Source organism: Hemitrygon akajei, chromosome 31 (genome assembly GCF_048418815.1).
Source record: "Hemitrygon akajei chromosome 31, sHemAka1.3, whole genome shotgun sequence".
Lineage (NCBI taxonomy): Eukaryota > Metazoa > Chordata > Chondrichthyes > Myliobatiformes > Dasyatidae > Hemitrygon > Hemitrygon akajei.
This window is the reverse complement of record NC_133154.1, coordinates 4,632,472-4,652,742: the sequence shown is the minus strand read 5'-3', so window position 1 is coordinate 4,652,742 and position 20,271 is coordinate 4,632,472. Positions and strand designations below refer to the sequence as shown.

At 45.2% G+C, this 20,271-nt stretch overlaps 1 protein-coding gene across 4 annotated transcripts in view; it reads right to left on the bottom strand.

Moving 5' to 3' along the window:
* ap2a1 (adaptor related protein complex 2 subunit alpha 1) overlaps nucleotides 1-20,271 on the bottom strand; it is a 104,006-nt gene that overhangs the window by 56,460 nt on the left and 27,275 nt on the right. For all 4 annotated transcript variants that reach the window (XM_073034072.1, XM_073034073.1, XM_073034074.1 and 1 more), the window contains exons 5-6: nucleotides 18,530-18,659; nucleotides 10,623-10,724 (exon numbers count right to left, since the gene is read on the bottom strand). In XM_073034072.1, coding sequence (XP_072890173.1) covers nucleotides 10,623-10,724; nucleotides 18,530-18,659 — 232 coding nt within the window. The remainder of the gene's footprint in view (nucleotides 1-10,622; nucleotides 10,725-18,529; nucleotides 18,660-20,271) is intronic.

Genomic DNA, 20,271 nt, shown 5'->3' with positions numbered 1-20,271 from the left:
GGAAGTTCTCCCTCTGGCTCCCCTTAAATATTTCACCTTTCACGCTTAACATATGGCTCAGTTCTAGCCTCATCCAACATGAATTGAAAAAGCCTGCTTGCATTTACCCTATCTATACCCCTCCATCAAATCTCTCCTCATTCGCCTACGTTCCAGGGAATAAAGTCCTAACCTATTGATGCTTTGCTGCACACTGGAGTGTTTGGTAGGGGAATGCTGATGCTTTTTTTTGCTGGTGGAGGGCGGGATCGTTGCTTTGTTGTTGCTTATGCATGGGAGGAGGGAGCTGGGGGGGAGCTTTGGGGTTCTAACATTTAACTATAATTCATTCTTTGGGGTACTCCTCTGTTTTCGTGGATGTTTGCAAAGAAGAATTTCAGGATGTATATTGCATAAATTTCTCTGACATTAAATATACCTATTGAACTACTGAAGCCTATTCAACCATCCTCAAGTCCAGACAACGTTCCTGTAAATAATCTCTGCACTTCTTCAATCCCACTGCTATCCTTTCTGCAGGCAGGTGACCACTCCCACTCCGGCCTATCCAACGCCTCACACAATATAACATCACTGACATATCTTGTGAAATCTGCTGTCTTGCAGCAGTACAGTGCAAGGTATAAAAATTACGATAAGCTGCAGCAAAGAGGCCATATAATCTCTTGAATTAGTATTACACACAATATCATGGTTAATCTGATCTTCGGTTTCAATACTTTCCTCTCACCCTCATAACCGCCAATTCTCCAGCAGTTCAAAACTCTCTCGCAATCTCAGCTAAAAATACACAGTGACTCATCGCTTATCATTTTCTGATTCCAAAGACTGCCTTGAGTTTCAGACAACAGATTCCTCCCCATCTCTGCCTTGTAATCAAGTCTTTTTTCTGAGACTACTCAGAAGCAGAGATACTTACTAAGATGTATACCTTCTTCAGCACACATCTAGTTTTTATATGAAATTGATATTAAAAAAATACTTTATGCTAATTTATTTTCAAAAAGGAAATGTTTTATGCAAATTTTATATTCAAAAGAGTAAAAAAATATTTTTTCCATTCCCCAGTATTCTCTTTGCCCAGTGCAATCTCTGTTAACCATACCAGCATCTTCATTCCTGATGAAGGGTTTCGGCCCGAAACGTCGTCGCTACCTCCTCCCATAGATGCTGTCTGGCCTGCTGAGTTCTGCCAGCATTTTGTGTTTTCAGTCACATCATGTCTGCTACTGTGTTCCAACCCAATCTCAGAACAAGGCAGTCTATTGAAGTGGGTAATATTTTACCATTTTGAAAATGTGCAAGACTAAAGTTTGGTGACAATCTGCAAGTTGGTAGTTTTACACAGAGGTCAATATACCCCCCACTCAGAGGCTGACATCTCATTTCACCTGGAATGCAAGCCTCAATGTCCGATTGCAGGGACCTCATTATTCCAGGCAGGATGTAAAGCTAACACCCGTAGATGAAGAACAAGCATCTAACCCACTGCATTTTTTGGTTTCAATTTATGAAACTGTCCCTAGGGAAGCACAATTTTTGATCGAGAATATTGGAAAAGAAATGTGGGGCATGTAGCTCCAAACGATGGATGATGAAGGGTCTTGCCCTAAAAGGTCGACTGTTTATTCTTTTCTAGACACTACCTGGCCTGCATTTTCTGTGGCCTGCTGAGTTCCTCCAGAATTTTGTGAATTGCCCTCCTGCTCTACTTCCCCATTCCCATTTCCCTCTCTCACCTTATCTCCTTACCTACCCATCACCTCCCTCTGGTGCTCCTTACCCCTTCCCTTTCTTCCATGGCCTTCTGTCCTCTATCGGATTCCCCCTTCTCCAGTCCTTTATCTTTCTCCAATCGACCTCAGCTCTTTACTTCACACTTTCCCCTCTCGGTTTCACCTATCGCCTACTACCTTGTAGTTCTTCCTCCCCTCCTTCCACAGACTTATCTCTTTTTTCCAGTCCTAAAGAAGGATCTCAGCCCAAAACCTCGACTGTTTACTCTTTCCCATAGATGCTGCCAGGCCTGTTGTGTTCCTCCAGCATTTTCCTTGAAAAGTGAGTGGGAAATAAACCTTCAGTAAGCATTTTATCCTCCAAGTGGATCAAATTGTTGTGATCTGGAGGCTTGTGTGCTTCAATGACCTGGAGGGCTATGTTGGCTGGAGTCATGGCTTCATACTTTGGTTCTTGGTGGGGTCACCCATGTCAAACAGGTCAAACTAAGAGTGGAGCATTGGCCATCCAGTTTTGGGGGTTCAGCTCAGGGCTAACAACCCTGACTGGTAAAATAAATTGGTTACAGAAACAGTGATGAAGAATCCTTCCACATCTGAGTCTCCACCCAAGACCTACATGACTGACAGTGGTGAACAGAGAGAGGAAGCTACTGGTACAACGAAGGAAGCGCTGAGCATCCCCAGAGATGGAGGACCTTCACTGCTGCCCTAAATGACAGTAGCATAACCAGAAGTAAGTAAATAGCTTATCCCTCCACAAAGGGCGATGAAAAGGTGATCCCGATTAAATTACAATTGGGGTCTCTGCTGCATTACAGAATTATTTTACATTGCCCATTTCTTCCCTCACCAGCCCATCCATCATTTGTCCTACTGAAAGAACTTTCACTGGGACAGCACAACCTCTGACATGCTGCCAAAGAGGCCAGGTGCAAGTCTATTTGTGAGTTTCTTGTGCTATGTGGAGTGTATGGCACAGAAAAAGGCAATTCAGCTGTAGACATTGCTGACATTTATATTCTAGTCGAACTTCCTACAATATTTTCCACATTACTTTCATCACTTACAATTCTCTACTCCCTTTTCCTGTTTCCCTTTAGATGTGTCTATTTAATCTCAACCTGTCTTTGTGATAGCAAATTCATAATTCCCACCACTCCTTAGATAAAGAACTCCCCACATGGCTTCCAAGTGAATATTTTATCCCGAGGCTCTGGCTTGCTCTATCCCACAGTGGAAATATTCTCTGATCTTAAAGAGAAACATTATAATTCCAAATAATTTTGAAAAGGCATATGTGGATGGCTATTATAAAATAGGCACACTGATAGGCAACCATCCTTATGAATACCTGCTCTTCTCTTTCCTCAAAAGTCTCTGTATCCTAGTGGCCAATGCTACACATAGCATTTCAAGTGCCATCTATTTCACGCTTGATGTAAATTTAGCACAACTTCAGCAGGGTTTCTGGCTCCATGTTACTAGTAATAAATGTTGAGAACTTGGTTTTCTTTCTATGTCCTGTGCAAATATCCTGACCAGTCTATACATTTTTTTGACCATAAGATAGAAGAGCAGAATTAGACCATATAGCCCATCATGGCTGATCCATTTTCCCTCTCAGCCCCAGTCTTCAGCCTTCTCCCCGTGTCCCTTCATGCCCTGACTAATCAAGAATCTATCAACCTCTCCCTTAAATATACTCAATGACTTAGCCTCCACAGTCACCTGTGGCAATGAATTCCACAGATTCACCACGCTCCAGCTAAAGAAATTCTTCCTCATCTCTATTCTAAAAGGACAACCCTCTATTCTGAGGCTGTGTCCCCTGGTCTTAGACTCCCCCTCCAAAGAAAACATCTCCTCCACATCCAGTCTATCAAGGCCTTTCAACATTCAATGAGATCACCCGTTATTCTTCTGAGTTCCAGTGAGAATAAGCCCAAAGACATCAAACATTCCTCAAATGACAAGCTTTTCAATCCCAGAATCGTTTTCATGAACCTCCTTTGAACCCTCTCCAATAACAGCACATCCTTTCCAAACTTTTGTTTGCATTTTTCATGGACTGTACATTTTAGTTTTTAAAACCATGAAGATGTAATGTATAATTGGTATTCAAATTCATCTGCCAGTGAGCTGTCCATTGTTGTTGCCGCCTTGTACTCCATTCTAGAGCTGAGAATGACCAACAGCATCACCCCGTGCATGTAATTTAGTGAAATCCAAAAATATTCTGGCCAAGTCTAACCTTTAAATAAATCAATCACATGAATCTGATTTTCAGTTCTGTTCAATGCAGACAGTATTCAGCAGAAACAGCTGCACTATAGTGAGAAGGCAAAGCAGAGCAACAATCTACTCACTGGCATTGATATCATCGATATTAAACAAATAGTTCAGAAATGTTTACTACCAAGATGAAGCCACCCTCAGGGTGGACGAGCAACACCTTATATTCCGTCAGGGTAGTCTCCAACTTGATGGCATTATCATCAATTTTGCCTTCCAGTAAAAAGCCTTTTCCCTTCCCCTCCCCCTCTTCTATTCCCCAGTCTCTGGCCTTTTACCTCTTCTCACCTGCCTATCATTTGCCCGAGTCTCCTCCTCCCCATTCTGCTATGCCCTCGAGCTTGTCCTCCTTCCCCTTCTCCCCCCACCCCCACCCAGGTTCACCTATCACCTTCTAGCTAGTCTCCTTCCCCTTCCTCTCCCCCCCTTTTTCTTCACACTTCCTTCTCGTTCCCGATGAAGGGTCTCAGCCCAAAACGTTGACTGTTTATTCATTTCCATAGATGCTGCCTGACCTGCTGAGCTTCTCCAGCATTTTGTCTGTGTTGCTTAGTGTTACACAAAAATTGGGCATATATGATTTTGTTTTAAACCAAGATGCAAAGTTTGGTCTATAAAGTCCAAATAACCTGAAATGTTTAATACCTCAGGCACAATCTAAGTATATTCTCTTGTTAAAAGTTTACCACCAACACCCCATAGACCAGTTCATCCAAAATTACAGGTCTAATCAGTAGTTACAAGTTCCTTTTGAAAACTACATATAACTTTTAAGAATATTGCATGTACAGTGCCTTGTAAAAGTATTCAACCCCCATTCCTTTGGTTGTAATACTCATTTATGTGACAAGGGATCTTGATCAATTTAACTGAGAATTTTTATTTGCGAATCACATGTTCCTCTTTTCCACAGTAGTGCCCCAAAAAACTGGGAAAATTGTAAAGCATGACAAATTAAAAATTCAAAATCTGAAATGTCGGAAGTTCAAAAGTATTCATCCTCATTTGCCCAGTACTTAGTCAAACCACTTCTTACAGCCAGTTGTCTTTTTGGATAAGTGTCTATTAGCTTCACTAGATTTGCCCATCTCTCCTTGCAAAATTGCTCAAGCAGCAGTGGACAGTAATCTTGAGGTCTTGTCAGGGATGTTCGATTGGTTAAGGTCAGGACCTTGACTGGGCCACTCCATGGTTGCTCTGGCAGTGTGCTTTGGGTCATTAATCTGCTGAAAGATGAACTTCCTCTCCAGTTTAAGCTTTCTGGCAGAGGCTTGCAGGTATTTATTCAGGATCTCTATATATTTAGCAGCGTTCATCTTCCCATCAATCCTGACCAGATTTCCAACTCTGTTGCTGAAAAGCATCCCCATAGCACGAAGCTACCTCCACATACTTTACAGTAGGGATGGTGTTACTAGGCTGATACACAGTATTCGATTTACACCACATGTACCGCTTACTGTTGAGGCTATAAAAGTCCACTTTAGTTTCATCTGATCAAGACTTTCTTCCACATCTTTACAGTATCTTCTAAGCGACGCTTTGTAAAGTCTTTACAGGAAGGATATGCCCTTCTTCCATAAATATCCTTTTGGTGCAAGGCCTTAAAGATTATGGAGCCATGAACTTCATCTCTAGTTGCAGCCACGGACATCTGCAGCTCTTTCAGAGTGACTGCTGGCATCCCATTAGCCTCTCTTACAAACTCAATTATTCTCTGGTGACTAAGTTTAGGGGGAGGCCTTCCTAGGCATTGCGGCTCTAGTTTTTCCCATTTTTCACAATGGGCCACACAGAGCTCCAAGGTAGGTAGTCCTCCCCAGATTTCTGCTGCTTTATTATCATTTTCCTGATTTGTCTTGAATGTTCTTTCCTCTTCATTTTGGTTTGGTCTGTTGAAAATCTACCATACTGTTAACCTTACAGAGTGAGGGGGTATTTATTCAGGTGATCCTCCAAATTTCTACATTAACAAATCGGGCGAGTTGGCAAGGTAGTGTACAGTATTGAACCTGAGGAAAGTTAGCGCAGTAATGTGGTGACCCACTTTCTGCACAGGCGAACCGGCTCACAAATAGCCAGCGCGCGGGGGGAGACTTTGGTAATGCACCTCTGACGTCATTTCCGCCCGGAGAGGGCGGGCGCTAGGGATTAAATGCCAGCGTTACGAAGTTTGAATAGTCTCCAAACGACTTACCGACTGCGTGTCGTTACTTCAGCACTGTGTGTAGCACACCGCTACATTGGTGACCCCGACGGTCCAAACGGGATTGGACCAAAGATGACCGACTCTTCATCTGTTCACGCAGTTTCGCTAAAACTGCCAACTTTCTGGACGCTGCGACCACGCGTGTGGTTTAGCCAAGCAGAAGCCCAGTTCCAGATTCAGCAGACGAGATGCTGCCGTCAGCATTGAGGAATGAGATGCTGTCCCTGGCTGACGGACACAAGCCCTGCCTCATGTTCGAGCAAGCGTTCCTAGAGCAACTGCCCGAGGACATACATCTGCTGCTGGCCGACGCAGATTTCAGCAACCCCCGGAAGGTGGCGGCCCGGGCAGACGTGCTGTGGAAAGCCAAGAGGGAGAGCGTGGCGTCCGTTGGTCAGATTACCAGGCCACGCGCCCAACAGCAGACCAGACCAGGCCCGGCAGGGGGGGCGCACACAACATAGAGGCAGGAGTGAGGAGGCCAGTGAACAGTGGTGTTTCTGCCACCAGCGGTGGGGCACAAAAGCCCGCCGTTGTCACCTGCCCTGCAAGGGCCAGGGCCAGCTGCCGCTAATGACTATGGCGGCTGGCCACCAGGACAGCCTCTTGTACGTCTGGGACAGTCAGGACGCCGCTTCTTGGTTAACATCGGAGCAGAGATCAGCGTCTTGCCCCTGACGGGGTACAACACCCGCAACAGGAAGCCAGGACCCACCCTGAGGGCCACAAACGGCAGCACGAAACGGACCTACGGCACCCGCACAGTGCAGCTGCAGTTCGGCACCAGCCGGTTCACGTGGGACTTCACACTGGCCGCCGTGGCCCAACCACTCCTGTGGGCGGACTTCTTGCGAGCTCACAGCCTGCTGGTCGACTTGCAAGGGAAAAGACTGGTACATGCTGAGACTTTCCAGATGTTCTCCCTGGGTGAAGCCAAGTTGCCGGCCCCAAACCTGGACTCCATCACGCTGTCAGACAATGAATTCACCAGAATCCTGGCGGACTTTCCATCGATTCTGGCACCGCAGTTCACAGCAGCCATGCCCAGACACGGGGTACAGCACCACATTCCGACCCAGGGACCACCCCTCCATGCCTGCGCATGAAGACTCCCTCTGGAAAAGCTCCGCCTGGCGAAGGAAGAGTTCAAGAGGATGGAGGAATTGGGGATCGTACGGAGGTCCAACAGCCCATGGGCCTCCCCCCTGCACATGGTGTCCAAAGCAGCCGGGGGTTGGAGACCATGCGGCGACGACCACAGACTGAACGAGGCTACCACTCCAGACCGCTACCCCATGCTGCACATACAGGACTTTGCAGCAAACCTGCACAGGGCAAGAATCTTTTCTAAAGTAGACCTCGTCCGGGGATACCATCAAATCCCGGTGCACCCTGAAGACATCCCCAAAACAGCACTCGTCACCCCGTTCGGCCTGTTCGAGTTCCTCCGAATGCCGCACAGACGTTCCAGCAGCTAATGGACGCAGTGGGATGCGACCTGGACTTTGCATTCATCTATTTGGACGACATCCTTATAGCCAGCAGTTGTCGTCAGGAGCATCTGTCCCACCTCTGCCAGCTCTACTCCCGACTGAGTGATTTCGGCCTCATGATCAACCCGGCCAAATGTCAGTTCGGTCTCAATACCATCGACTTCCTGGGCCACAGGATTACCAAAGACAGGGCAACACCTCTGCCCACCAAGGTAGACGCGATCCGCCACTTTGCCCGGCCCAACACAGTCAAAGGCCTGCAGGAGTTCGTTGGTATGGTGAACTTCTACCACCGTTTCCTCCCCTCAGCAGCCTGTATCATGCGTCCTTTGTACACCCTGATGTCGGGTAAAGGCAAGAACATTACTTGGGACGAGGAGGCCGCGACCGCTTTCATTAAAGCCAAGGAAGCCTTGGCAGATGCCGCGATGCTGGTGCAGCCCAGAATGGACATTCCGACCGCCCTCACGGTGGACGCATCCGACACAGCAGTTGGTGGGGTGCTGGAGCAGCTCATCGAGGGGCACTGGCAACCCCTGGCATTCTTCAGCAAGCACCTACGACCACCCGAACTCAAGTACAGTGCTTTCGACCGGGAGCTGTTGGCACTGTATCTGGCAATCCGGCATTTCAGGTACTTCTTAGAAGGCAGGCCGTTCACCGCGTTCACAGACCACAAACCGTTGACCTTCGTGTTCACGAAGGGGTCCGATCCCTGGTCGGCTCGCCAGCAGCGACATCTGTCCTACATCTCCGAGTACACGACAGACATCCAGCATGTCTCGGGAAAGGACAACGTCGTGGCGGACGCACTCTCCAGACCAGCTGTCCAGGCCCTGTCCCTGGGGGTGGACTATGCAGCACTGGCGGAGGTGCAGCAGGCAGATGACAAGATGCCCAGCTACAGGACCGCAGTCTCGGGTTTGCAGCTGCAGGACTTTCTCGTAGGCCCAGGTGAGGACCCTCCTGTGCGACGTGGCTACCGGCCAACCTCGCCCCATCATCCCGGCAGCCTGGAGGCGGCGAGTTTTCGACTCCATACACGGTTTGGCACACCCATCTATCAGGACAACCATCCGGCTGGTCTCCAACAAGTTCACGTGGCACAGACTTCGCAAGCAGGTCAGTGAATGGGCCAGAACATGCGCGCAGTGCCAAACGACCAAGGTGCAGCGGCACACTAAAGCCCCACCACAGCAGTTCGAACCCACCCACCGGAGGTTCAACCACATTCATGTGGATATCATGGGCCCCCTACCAGTGTCCCGAGGAGCGCGGTACCTCCTAACTATGGTAGACCGGTTCATGAGGTGGCCAGAGGCGGTCCCACTCACCGACACATCTGCCGATTCCTGCGCCTGAGCACTGATCGCAACCTGGCCCACATTACCTCCGACAGAGGCGCCCAGTTCACCTCCAGCCTGTGGTCGGCTGTGGCCAGCCTGTTGGGAACGCAGCTACACCACACAACTGCCTACCACCCGCAGTCGAACGGACTGGTGGAACGCTTCCACCGTCACTTGAAGTCGGCTCTCATGGCCCGCCTGAGAGGACCTAACTGGGTGGATGGGCTTCCCTGGGTCCTGCTTGGAATTCGCACAGCGCCCAAAGAGGATCTGCACGCCTCATCAGCCGAGTTGGTGTACAGCGCGTCCCTGGCCGCCCTGGGAGAGTTCATACCAGTCCCAAGGGGGCAAGAGGAAGAACCCGCAGCAGTCCTGGACAGGCTACGCGAAAGGTTCAGCAACCTGGACCCCGTACCAACTTCACAGCACGGACGGACCCCGGGCACCGCTACAGCGGCCGTATGAGGGGCCATTCAAGGTGATCAACAACAAAGGGTCCATGTACGTTCTGGACATTGGGGGGAGAGAGGAGGTTTTCACGGTGGACCGACTCAAACCAGCCCATGTGGACTTGGCGCAGCCGGTCGAGGTTCAGGCACCACGGCACAGAGGCAGATCCAGACTGTGGACATTGGGGGGTGTATCGCTGGTTCTAGGGGGGGGGGCGGGGGTTATGTGGCGACCCACTTTCTGCGCAGGCGAACCAGCTCACAAATAGCCAGCGTGCAGGGAGAGACTTTGGTAATGCACCTCTGACGTCATTTCCGCCTGGAGAGGGCGGGCGCTAGGGATCAAATGCCAGCGCCGCGGTTTGAATAAACTAGTCTCCAAACGACTTACCGACTGTGTGTCGTTATTTCAGTGCCGTGTGTAGCACATCGCTACAGTAATTACAAAAGGGATGAATACTTTTTCAGCCTGACAATTTTGGTTTCTAATTTTAAATACATTGTTGTCAGGTTTTGGAATTTATCTTTTGATTTGAAATGAGGCACAATGTTTTGGCAGTGGTGCAGTGGCGTCCGCAACGGACTTCAAGGCAAGTGGTCGTGGGTTCCAATCCAACCAGCTCCTTCAACTTTCCATCCATGCTGGATTGAGCACTGAGCTAGCAACTTGTCCTCATTTAAAAAAAAACGGACAAAAATGCTAAAAGAAATGGCAAGGTTGCTGCCCAATGCGCCAGAAGGCACGGAGAGGAATAACAATGATTAGCTCAAAAAAAATCCTGCTCAAAATAATTTTTAATATAGAAAATGAGAAAGTAAAATGTGAATACCTTTTCAATGCACTGTATAAAAGTATGAAATTTATATAGTTGAAATTGAATACCATCATGTTCTATGGCGAAAACTTTGAAACATTTTCCAGGTTTTATTCACGGGGACATGCAAGAGAACCTTCATCCACCAGGCTTTGGGAAGGACCCAGTCAGAACAGTAAACAAGTTTTTACAAAATGATCAGTTAACATGAATGAATTTGCACAAAAGGAGGGAATGCTTCAATGATGAAAAGATGGGAGTGCCTGCATGATCACTTACCCGGCTCAGTCTGGAAACAGCCAACGAGACGCACGTCTTGAACTCATCTGGATTCTTCTTGCTCAGACAAGTGATAAGACTGGTAGCAGCTGTCACTACACCCTGCAAGGAATACAAAGAATGAACAAAGGTTTCTGTGAAACAGGTTCAATGCATGTAGGTAGATGCTCCAAGATTTGGAAAGTCAACTTGTGTGTGGACCAGCAAACTTTGGCCTAGTGCACAATATTTCTTGGTCGAAGTCAATCCAAATGGGAGCAGAATTAGGCCACTTGGTCCATCAAGTGTGCAACACCATTTCATCACGGTTGATTTATTGCTCCTCTCCCGAAATTAGCAGCTCTTTAGCATATTGTTTCTTCCTGCATGTCACATTAAACCCCATTTTTTGTCTACTCCAGTTATTCAGGAAGCAACTAAAAGATTGCACGATACTATTTTACCAGGCAGTTTGAAGTCTTAGTCAAACTTCAACCAAATACTCTATGAGAGACGTTAACAAAGGAAAACTCATTATAATACTCTTGCAAATTTCTACAGATGTACCATGGAGATCACTTGACTGGTTGCATCACTGTCTGGTATGGAAGGGCCATTGGACAGGATCAGAAAAAGCTGAAGAAAGTTGTGAACTCAGCCAGCTCCATCATAGGTACGAGTCTCTTCAGCATCGAGGACATTTTCAAAAGGTGCTGCCTCAAAAAGGCAGCATTTGCCATTAAGGACATTCCCTCTTCCCATTGCTTCCATCAAGGTGGTGGTCCAGGAGCCTGACAACACACTCAATATTTTCTTCACCACCACCATCAGATTTCAAAGATTCAAAGTACAGTTATTAGCAAACTACATATACAGTATACAACTCTGAGATTCGTCGTCCCACAGACAACCACAAAACAAAGAAAACCATGAATAGGCAATGAACCCATGTACACTACCATGTACACTTTGTGCACCAATTTAATTTTATATATAGTATTGCAATTTATAATTGTACTGCTGCTGCAAAGACAACATACTTCATGACATATACCAGTGATATTAAACCCAATTCTGATTTTGCCTGCAAAACAACGTTATCCCTTCGATGCAAATGATACCAAAAGAATTGCAACTTAGAAAAGGTCAATATTCATTTAATTTTTCTCCCATCAGTATTTCCTCAATTTAAGCAGAGAACTATTTAATTATGGAATTTCACTTTATGACACCACTATGGTCAACCAAAACTCCAATGGCAAACCTGCATCTGAATCCACAGAAAATGTTCCTTATATGCTTTTAGAACATGGTTACAAGAGGTGACCAAAAACTAAATTATCGTCATATACACCAGCTTGTTTGTGTTATTCCTCTTGGCTCCTTTTGGAGCATTGGGCAGCCGTTTCTTTAGCATTTTGTCCTTTTTAAAAAAAAAAATGAGGCTGAGTTGCTAGCTCAAAACTCAGCACGGCAGATGGAAATCATGCAAGGAGCCAGCCGAATTCAAACCCAGGACCACTCACCTCGAAGTCTAATGCTGATGCCACTACACTACCGGCTGACTTACACGTTAGGGTGCAATGAAATTCCTTGTTTGTATGAAGCTCACAAAGCTAACACAAAACAAGGCAATGACAAACACAATTATGAGTACTGATTGGCAGAAGGCTGCAAAGATTGTAGTGCAAATCAAAAATTGTCAAAATGACAACAGTGGAATAACAGAAGTAGAACTGAGAGTACGAGAATGTGGCAGCACCATAAGGAAGTGGGTGTGAAAGATGTTCAGGAGTCTGATAGCTGTGGGAAAGCAGCTATTCTAGATGTCTAGGCTTTCTTGCAGAAAGTAGACCATAAGACATAGGAGCAGATTTAGGACATTTAGCCCAGAGTTTGCTCCACCATTATTTATCCCTCTCAAACCCATTCTCCTGCTTTCTCCCCATAACCTTTGAAACCCCAACTAAACAGGAACCTATCCACCTCCACTTTTAATATACTCAATGACTTGGCCTCCATGGCTACCCGTGGCAATGAATTCCACAGATTCACCACCCTCTGGCTAAAGAAATTCCTCTTCATCTCTAAATGGATGTTCTACATGAATATCCCTCTATTCTGAGGCTGTGCCCTCTGGTCCTACATTCACCCATTATAGGAAACATCCCCTCCATATTCACTCTAACTCAGCCTTTCAATATTCGCTAGGTTTCAATGCGAGCCCCTCTCATTCTTCTAAACTCCAACAAGTACAGGCACAGAGCCATATGAATTTCCTATGGACCCTCTCCAATACCAGCACATAGAAGAGAGAAAAAGAGAATGTCCAGGGTGGTAGTCATCATTGACAATATTACTAGCTTTCCCGAGCAATGCACTGTGAAGATGAACTAGATGGAATGAAGCAATGAGCCCGTGATGGACTGGGCCGTATTTACTACAGTCAAGAGCAGATGCTCATATCAGGCTGGGACATAACCCATCAGAAAACTTCCTACAGCACGTCTCTGGAAGCTCCACGGAATTATTATTGACATGCCAAGCATTCTCAGACACCTCAGGAAATGTATATGCCAACACATTAGTGTGAAGGGACCAGGTGAGGTTGATGGCAACATCTATGCCAAGCAATCTGAAGCTGTTGGCCATTTCTACAGCAGTTCCATTGATAAGGAAATGGCTTTATTTGCCATCCAGCTTCCTTAGGTCAACCACCAACACTTTCACCTTGCTGATGTTAAGGGTTAGGATGCTGGTCCAACACAATCTCTACAACACTCCATTGAAAAGGACAAGGGTTTTATTCACCAGCCCACTTCCTTATGTCAACAACTGGCTCTTTCAACCCATGACATGAGGCTGCAAAACAAAATAAGAGCCCATGATTTTACAGCAAAGATACCAACATGGATAGAAGATTGGCTGACTGGCAGGAGACAAAGAGTGGGAATAAGGGGGCCTTCTCTGCTTGGCTGCTGGTGACTAGTGGTATTCCACAGGGTCGGTATTGGGACCGCTTCCTTTTCACGTTATATGTCAATGATTTTAATGACAGAATTGATGGCTTTATGGCTAATTTTATGGATTGTACAGAGATAGGTGGAAGGGCTGGTAGAGCTGAGGAAGCAAAGAGTCTGCAGATGGGCAAAATAGGAGAATGGTCAAAGAAATAGCAGTGGAATACAGTGTCGAGAAGTGTATGGTCATGCACTTTAGTAGAAAGAATAAATGCACAGGGAGAAAATTTGGAAATAGTTGCAAAGGGACTTGGGATTACTTGTACAGGATTCCTGAAAGGTTAATTTGCAGGCTGAGTCTGTGGTGAGGAAGGCAAATGCAATGTTAGCATTCATTCCAAGAGGACTAGAACATAAAAGCAAGGATGCAAGGTTGAGAATAAAGCACTGGTGAGACCTCACTTGGAGTATTGTAAGCAGTTCTGGGCCACTTATCTAAGAAAGGATATACTAAAACTGGAGAAGGTTCAAAGAAGGTTCACAAAAGTAATTCCAGGATTGAACCGCTTGTCATATGAAGAGTGTTTGATGGCTCTGGGCCTGTATTCATTAGAATTCAGAAGAATGAGGGCTGACCTCATCGAAACCTATCATATGGTGAAAGGCCTTAAGAGAGCAGATGTGGAGAGGATGTTTCCTGTTGTGGAAGAGTCTAACACCAGAGGATACAGCCTCAGAATAGAGGGGCATCCTTTTAGAACAGAGATGAGGAGGAATATCTTTTGCCAGAGGGTAGTGACGCTGTGGAATTCATTGTCACAGGTGGCTATGGAGGCCAAGTCATTGGGTATATAAAGGGAAGGGGTTGATAAACTCTTGATTAGTCAAGGGATGAAGGGATACGAGAAGAAGGCAAGAGATTGGGGCTGAGAGGAAAAAAGGATTGCCGTGATTAAATGGCGGAGCAGACTCAATGGGCCAAATGGCGAACTCTGCTCCTATGTCTCATGGATGTAATGCTGAGGTTTTACAAGACATTTGTCAGACTACACTTAAGAGTATTGAGAGTAGTTTTGGATCCTTTATCTAAGGAAGAATGTACTGACATTGGAGAGGGTCAGTGTAAGTTCACAAGAATGACCCTAGGAATAAAAGAGTGAACATTTGAGGTGCATTTGATAGCCCTGACCTGGAGTTTAGAAGAATGGTGGGGGAGGGGGTATCTCATTAAAACCTATTATATATTGAAAGACCTAGAGAGAGTTGATGTTTCCTATATTGGGCGAGACTAGGACCATAGCCCTTTAGAACAGAGATGAGGAGGAATTTCTTCAGACAAAGGGTGGTGAATCTGTGGAACTCATTGTCACAGATGGCCATGGAGGCCAAGCCACTGGGTATATTTAAAGCGGAGGTTGATAGGTTCTGACTAGTAAGGGCGTCAAAGGTTCAGGGAGAATGCAGGAGAATGGAGTTAGAGAGATAATAAATCAGCTCTAATGGAAGGACAGTCTTACGATCATAAGGGTTCCTGTACTCCATCTCATTATTATTGTTGATGTGGCCAATAACTATGGTTTCATTGGCAAACTTGCAGATTAAGTTTGCACTGTACCTGGCCTTACAGTCAACGCTCCACTGCATCTTGTGCCATTACTTTATGCTAAATGGAACAGAACAACAACAGATCTAGCAGCTCAAATCTCGACATCCATGAGACTTTAAAGACCATCACCACCAAGTGAAACGCAAACCACAACCTGAAGTTCCATCAGTCTACTGTTAGGGCAGGAGATCACAGCCTGGGGTCCATAGACCCCTTGCTTAATGGTATTGGTCCATGGCATAAAAAAAGGCTGGGACCTTAGGGAATCAATCCTCATTCAATGAGTGCAGAATGGTATGCCAGGAGATAGCAAGATAATAGCTAAAACTGAGCTCCCAATCCAACAGAAGACTACTTGCACGCCAAGCAATAAAAAACCAGCACACAGTACAGCTTACCAAGCTATGTCACAGCATGTCACTAAGGTTCAGTGTTTATGGATTTGGACTATGTACCTTTTTCAGTCTTATGGTTCTATATTCTGTGTTTTCACCCATTCTTTTTCTCTTTCTGTGCCAGGGGCAGGGGGCTTTGGGGAGGGGGCTAATGTTCTTGGTAGTGTTCTGTGTGGGGGGAGCGGAATTTGGAGGATTTCATGTTTACATTACCTTTTTTTGTGCAAAGGGTGTGTGGGTTTGTTGTTTCTCTGACTTTTTTTTGGTTCATCTGGAGAATAGGGGTCTCAGAGTTGAATACTGTGTTCATACTTTGACAATAAACGAACCTTTCGAACAAGCCAAAAGGTCACATAATCAGCAGGTTAGATCAAAATTCTAAATTCCTGACATGACCAATTTGAAGAGTGGGAAACCATTAAAATAAGTTCAGGGCATGCTATGTTGGTACCGGACACATGGTGACACTTATAGGCTGCCCAAAGCACATATTTGGACTTCATTGGTTGTTGACGCAAGCAACACACTTCACTGTATGTTTCAATCACAAACAAAAGAAAATCTGCAGATGCCAGAAATCCAAGCAATACACACAGAATGCTGAAGGAACTCAGCAGGCAGCACCTATGGAAAAAAGTTCAGTCAATGTTTCGGGCCAAGACCCTTCGTCAAGACTGGGAAGAAAAGATGAGGAGTCAGAGTAAGAAAGTGGGTGGAGAGGAGGACAAACCACAAGGTGGTAGGTGAAACTTTGGGGGGGGGGGGGGGGGGGCGAGAAGGAGGAAGTAAAGAGCTGGAAAGTTGATTGGTGAAAGAGATAAAAGATACAGGGCTGGAACATTGATTTCTTGAAGTTCCGGTAATGCCCCCCCCCCCCCCCTTTCACCATTCCCATTTCTCTCTCTCACCATATCTCCTTACCTGCCCACCACCTCCCTCTGGTGCTCCTCCGCCTTTTCTTTCTTCCATGGTCTCCTGACCTCTGTCATCAGATTCTCCCTTCTCTAGCCCTGTATCTCCTTCACCAATCAACTTCCCAGTTCTTTACTTCACCCCCCACCCCCGGTTTCACCCATCACCGTGTAGGTCTTCCTCCCCTCTCCCCACTTTCTTACTCTGCTTCGTCTTTTTTTCCCCTCACCAGCCCTGATGAAGGGTCTTGGCCCAAAACATCAACTATACTCTTTCCCATAGATGCTGCCTGCCCTGCTGTGTTCCTCTAGCACTGTGTGCCACTGTATGTTTCGATGTACATGTGACAAGTAAAGCTAATCTTTAGCTTTCTACCCTTCTCAGTTAACAGGAGAAAGCTCCAAGAATACCTCCACCCTCAACAATAGAGGCCCAACATGAGTGCCAAGTGCAAAGTTAAGCATTCGCAACGGCATTCAACTCGGAGTTTGGAGTGCATAACTCATCTTGGCTTCCTCATGAGTTGTCCTGTCTTCAGCCAATGTAATGCTCCATAGAGTCAAGAATTGGTTGACAGTACGGGATGCAAAAAAGGTGATAAAAGCGCACATCAATACTTATACAACAGAACTAGCTACACCTCTTGACAATTACAACACTGGCATCTACCTGATCACGTAAACTTTGCAGGCACATCTTCTCCGTGGAGAGCAGCCAAAATCTAATCAGGTGGAATACAACCAGGTCTATAGTTAATTATTACCAAATTAATGAAAGCTGCAGCAATTAGTCACAAATAACCAGTTTACTGATACCCTGTTTAGGTTCTGCCAAGAAGATAGGCCCAAAACACATCACAGCTTCACACAAACATGATCCAGGAGTCATATTTATTTCTCACATGATTCATTTCATTGTATGTTTCAATGTACATTTGCATTAACAACCAACACACCCAAGGATGTGCTGGAGGCAGCCCATAAGTTTTGTCATACATTTTGGCATCAAAATAACATGCTTACAATAGGGGAAATTCCAGAGGCAATGTGAATAAGGCTGACTGTGGCATAAGGGACTTGGGTAAAACGCAGCCAATGAGTATCAAGTGAGAACATTCCAATGGCTGGAGTCATACCTTGCACAAAGGAGGACAATTCTGGCTGATGGAGGGCAGTCACTCTACCTACAGGACACAGATGCAGTTCAGTCCAAGTCAAGGCTACTACAGTGATGAGAGTCTCTCCACAAAAGTCATAAATGCATTCATTTAATCATTGCACAACAGATAATTCCATTTGCAACTCCTCAGAAAATGCAGCAACTCATACCTGGATACCACTACACCTAGATTATATTCAGGCATGGGTGATAAGTGACAAATAACATCTGTGTTACAAAAGTGGCATTTCCTATCTCTAGTAACAGAAGATCTAACCACCCAATGTTGTCTTTCAGCACATAACAATTGTTCGATTCCCCATCCTCAACTTCCTGAGGTCACCACTGAGAACTGTAGCTATAACAGCTGATCAGAAACGGGACGTCCTGCAGCAAATGTCACCCCCCCACCCACGTTCCTGATGCCCAAAAATCATCTACAAGGTGCATCCAGATGTGTTGAAATGCTCTGGATTGGCCCATCTCCAATGACAGAAGACTCTAAGACACCATGTCCACGTCACTGGCTACCCATCCACCACCCTTAATGTTCTTTCCACCACAAATGCAATGCATAGATACCCTACTGTAGAAAATATTTAAAAATAGATCACAAGATATAGAATTCCAGTGGGTATGTCAACTGGAGATACAGCATTGACTATGGACCTATCGAAAATTGAAGCATGAATGGCCTAAGGTTCTGCTTAGCACTTCAGAATGAGACCCTTCAATGATATTTCTCTCCTTCAAATGTTTGGGTAATCACAGCTTCTGACTGAAGAACCACTGATTTCTTCCCCTTACTGTTTGTACACTGAAAGGAGAAGTTACTAAATAAGCTTAAATTAATCAATTTATACAAAAGAAAAGAAACAGAGGTAACTTGTTGCTTACCAGATGCTGATCATTCAGTAAATGCACAACTCGGGATGTCCACTCTCCCATGGGTACCAAATCTGGGGAAGTCTTGTAGAGACGCAGTAGACATAAGGCAGCACTCTGTTTCACACTATCCATTGTATCACTGACAACAGGGCATCAAAAAGTTCAATGTCAGTAATGAACCAGAAATCAACAAAAAAGTACAGGTGTTGTAAATCTAAAACTAACAAATATGAGGAACATTCAGCATATCAGACAGTATATAATTAGTTACAGGTTAAAAAGTCTTTGTCTGAACCATAAAAGAGGTGATAAAATGGCATTTAAGTAGCAGGGTAAGTGTCAGAAGAGGTGGATAGGACAAAGAGAATATCTGTGATAGGGCAAGACTCAGTTGCCACATGTATGTAGGGGTCATCCAATTAAATAGACTGTTGGAGCAGCTATCAAATGGATCATTGGATGCTACCAACAAAAATCTAATGGTACTTCAAGGGGAAACTTTAACTCAGCTTTTTTCTATGAATGCTACTTGATCTGCAGTTCTACTAGCATTCTGTTTATAGTGCATTTGAAGGTCTTTGCACATGATCTGATATTAGTAAATTGTTGTATTGGAGAACACATTGTATATAGATACTCAAGGTTACATCAAGCACTCCTGGGGCTGTCCCAGCATTGGTTAGTCATTGGATTTTAGTTGTCCCTTTCTTAAATAGAAGCCATATTTGTGCACACAGTTAAAAATATCATGCCCCAATACACCCCAGCAGATACCCAATGACATGCAGGTTGCTTCTTTTTAATGAGTTACAGTTGCCCCAGATTCCTGAAAGTGCCAGGCCTAATTATCACCTGCCTGAACAAAGCACAGCAGCACCTCCACTTCCTAAGAAGATTGAGGCAAGCAAGGCTCCAACCCATCTGGAGTTGGGAACAGTTGAGCATCACACCAGAAGTCCCTACAAAGGACTGAAGGACTGTGAGAACTGAGAGGATTATTGGGGGGGGGGGGGAGGGTCTCCATACCATCCATCAGGGACATTTATGCTATACCACCAAACATTCACCAGGCAATTCATTCATTTTTACCAGTTTCTGAAGACCACATGCCATCTACCACATGTTGGAAACTACTGTCTTTTTAAAATAATTTTTAATATAAGATTTGTACTTTTAACAAACATGTATTTTTCACCATCACTGGCAGAAAGCTGCATAACAGCTAAACTACCTGTTTATCACCTTTCTCATTCTTCATTGGCCAAGTACCTGCACAATACCCACATGATGCCATCGTTTTAATTATGTAGCCTATTAATTTATCTCTATCCAAGGAATTTCTCATCTTATCCACAAAAGTAATAGATTTCTCAGAAGTGCCATCTTTTATTCCTTTGTCTTAAACCCCTAAACTGCAATTCCCCTCAGCGTTGTTTCTCAACTTTTTATTTAATTTGCTTAGTACTTGCAGGTTTGTTTGAATTCTAAAATAATGAAATCTTGGAATTAAGACTGCTCGCTATTTTTGGCTCCCAGAAAAACCCAAAGGATCAGAAATTAAACAGATCCTACACTCAATACACAAATCACCTCTCTTAGGTGGAAATGCCTAATGAGAGACAGATGAAGAATCATTTACGACCAGCAAAAAAAGGTTGAAATTCTCCACTTAATTTTCTGTAGCACATTGGACAGAGAATTTTTTTTTTATCCTAACCAAAAATCCAACAGCAGATGCAGTTGAGGACATA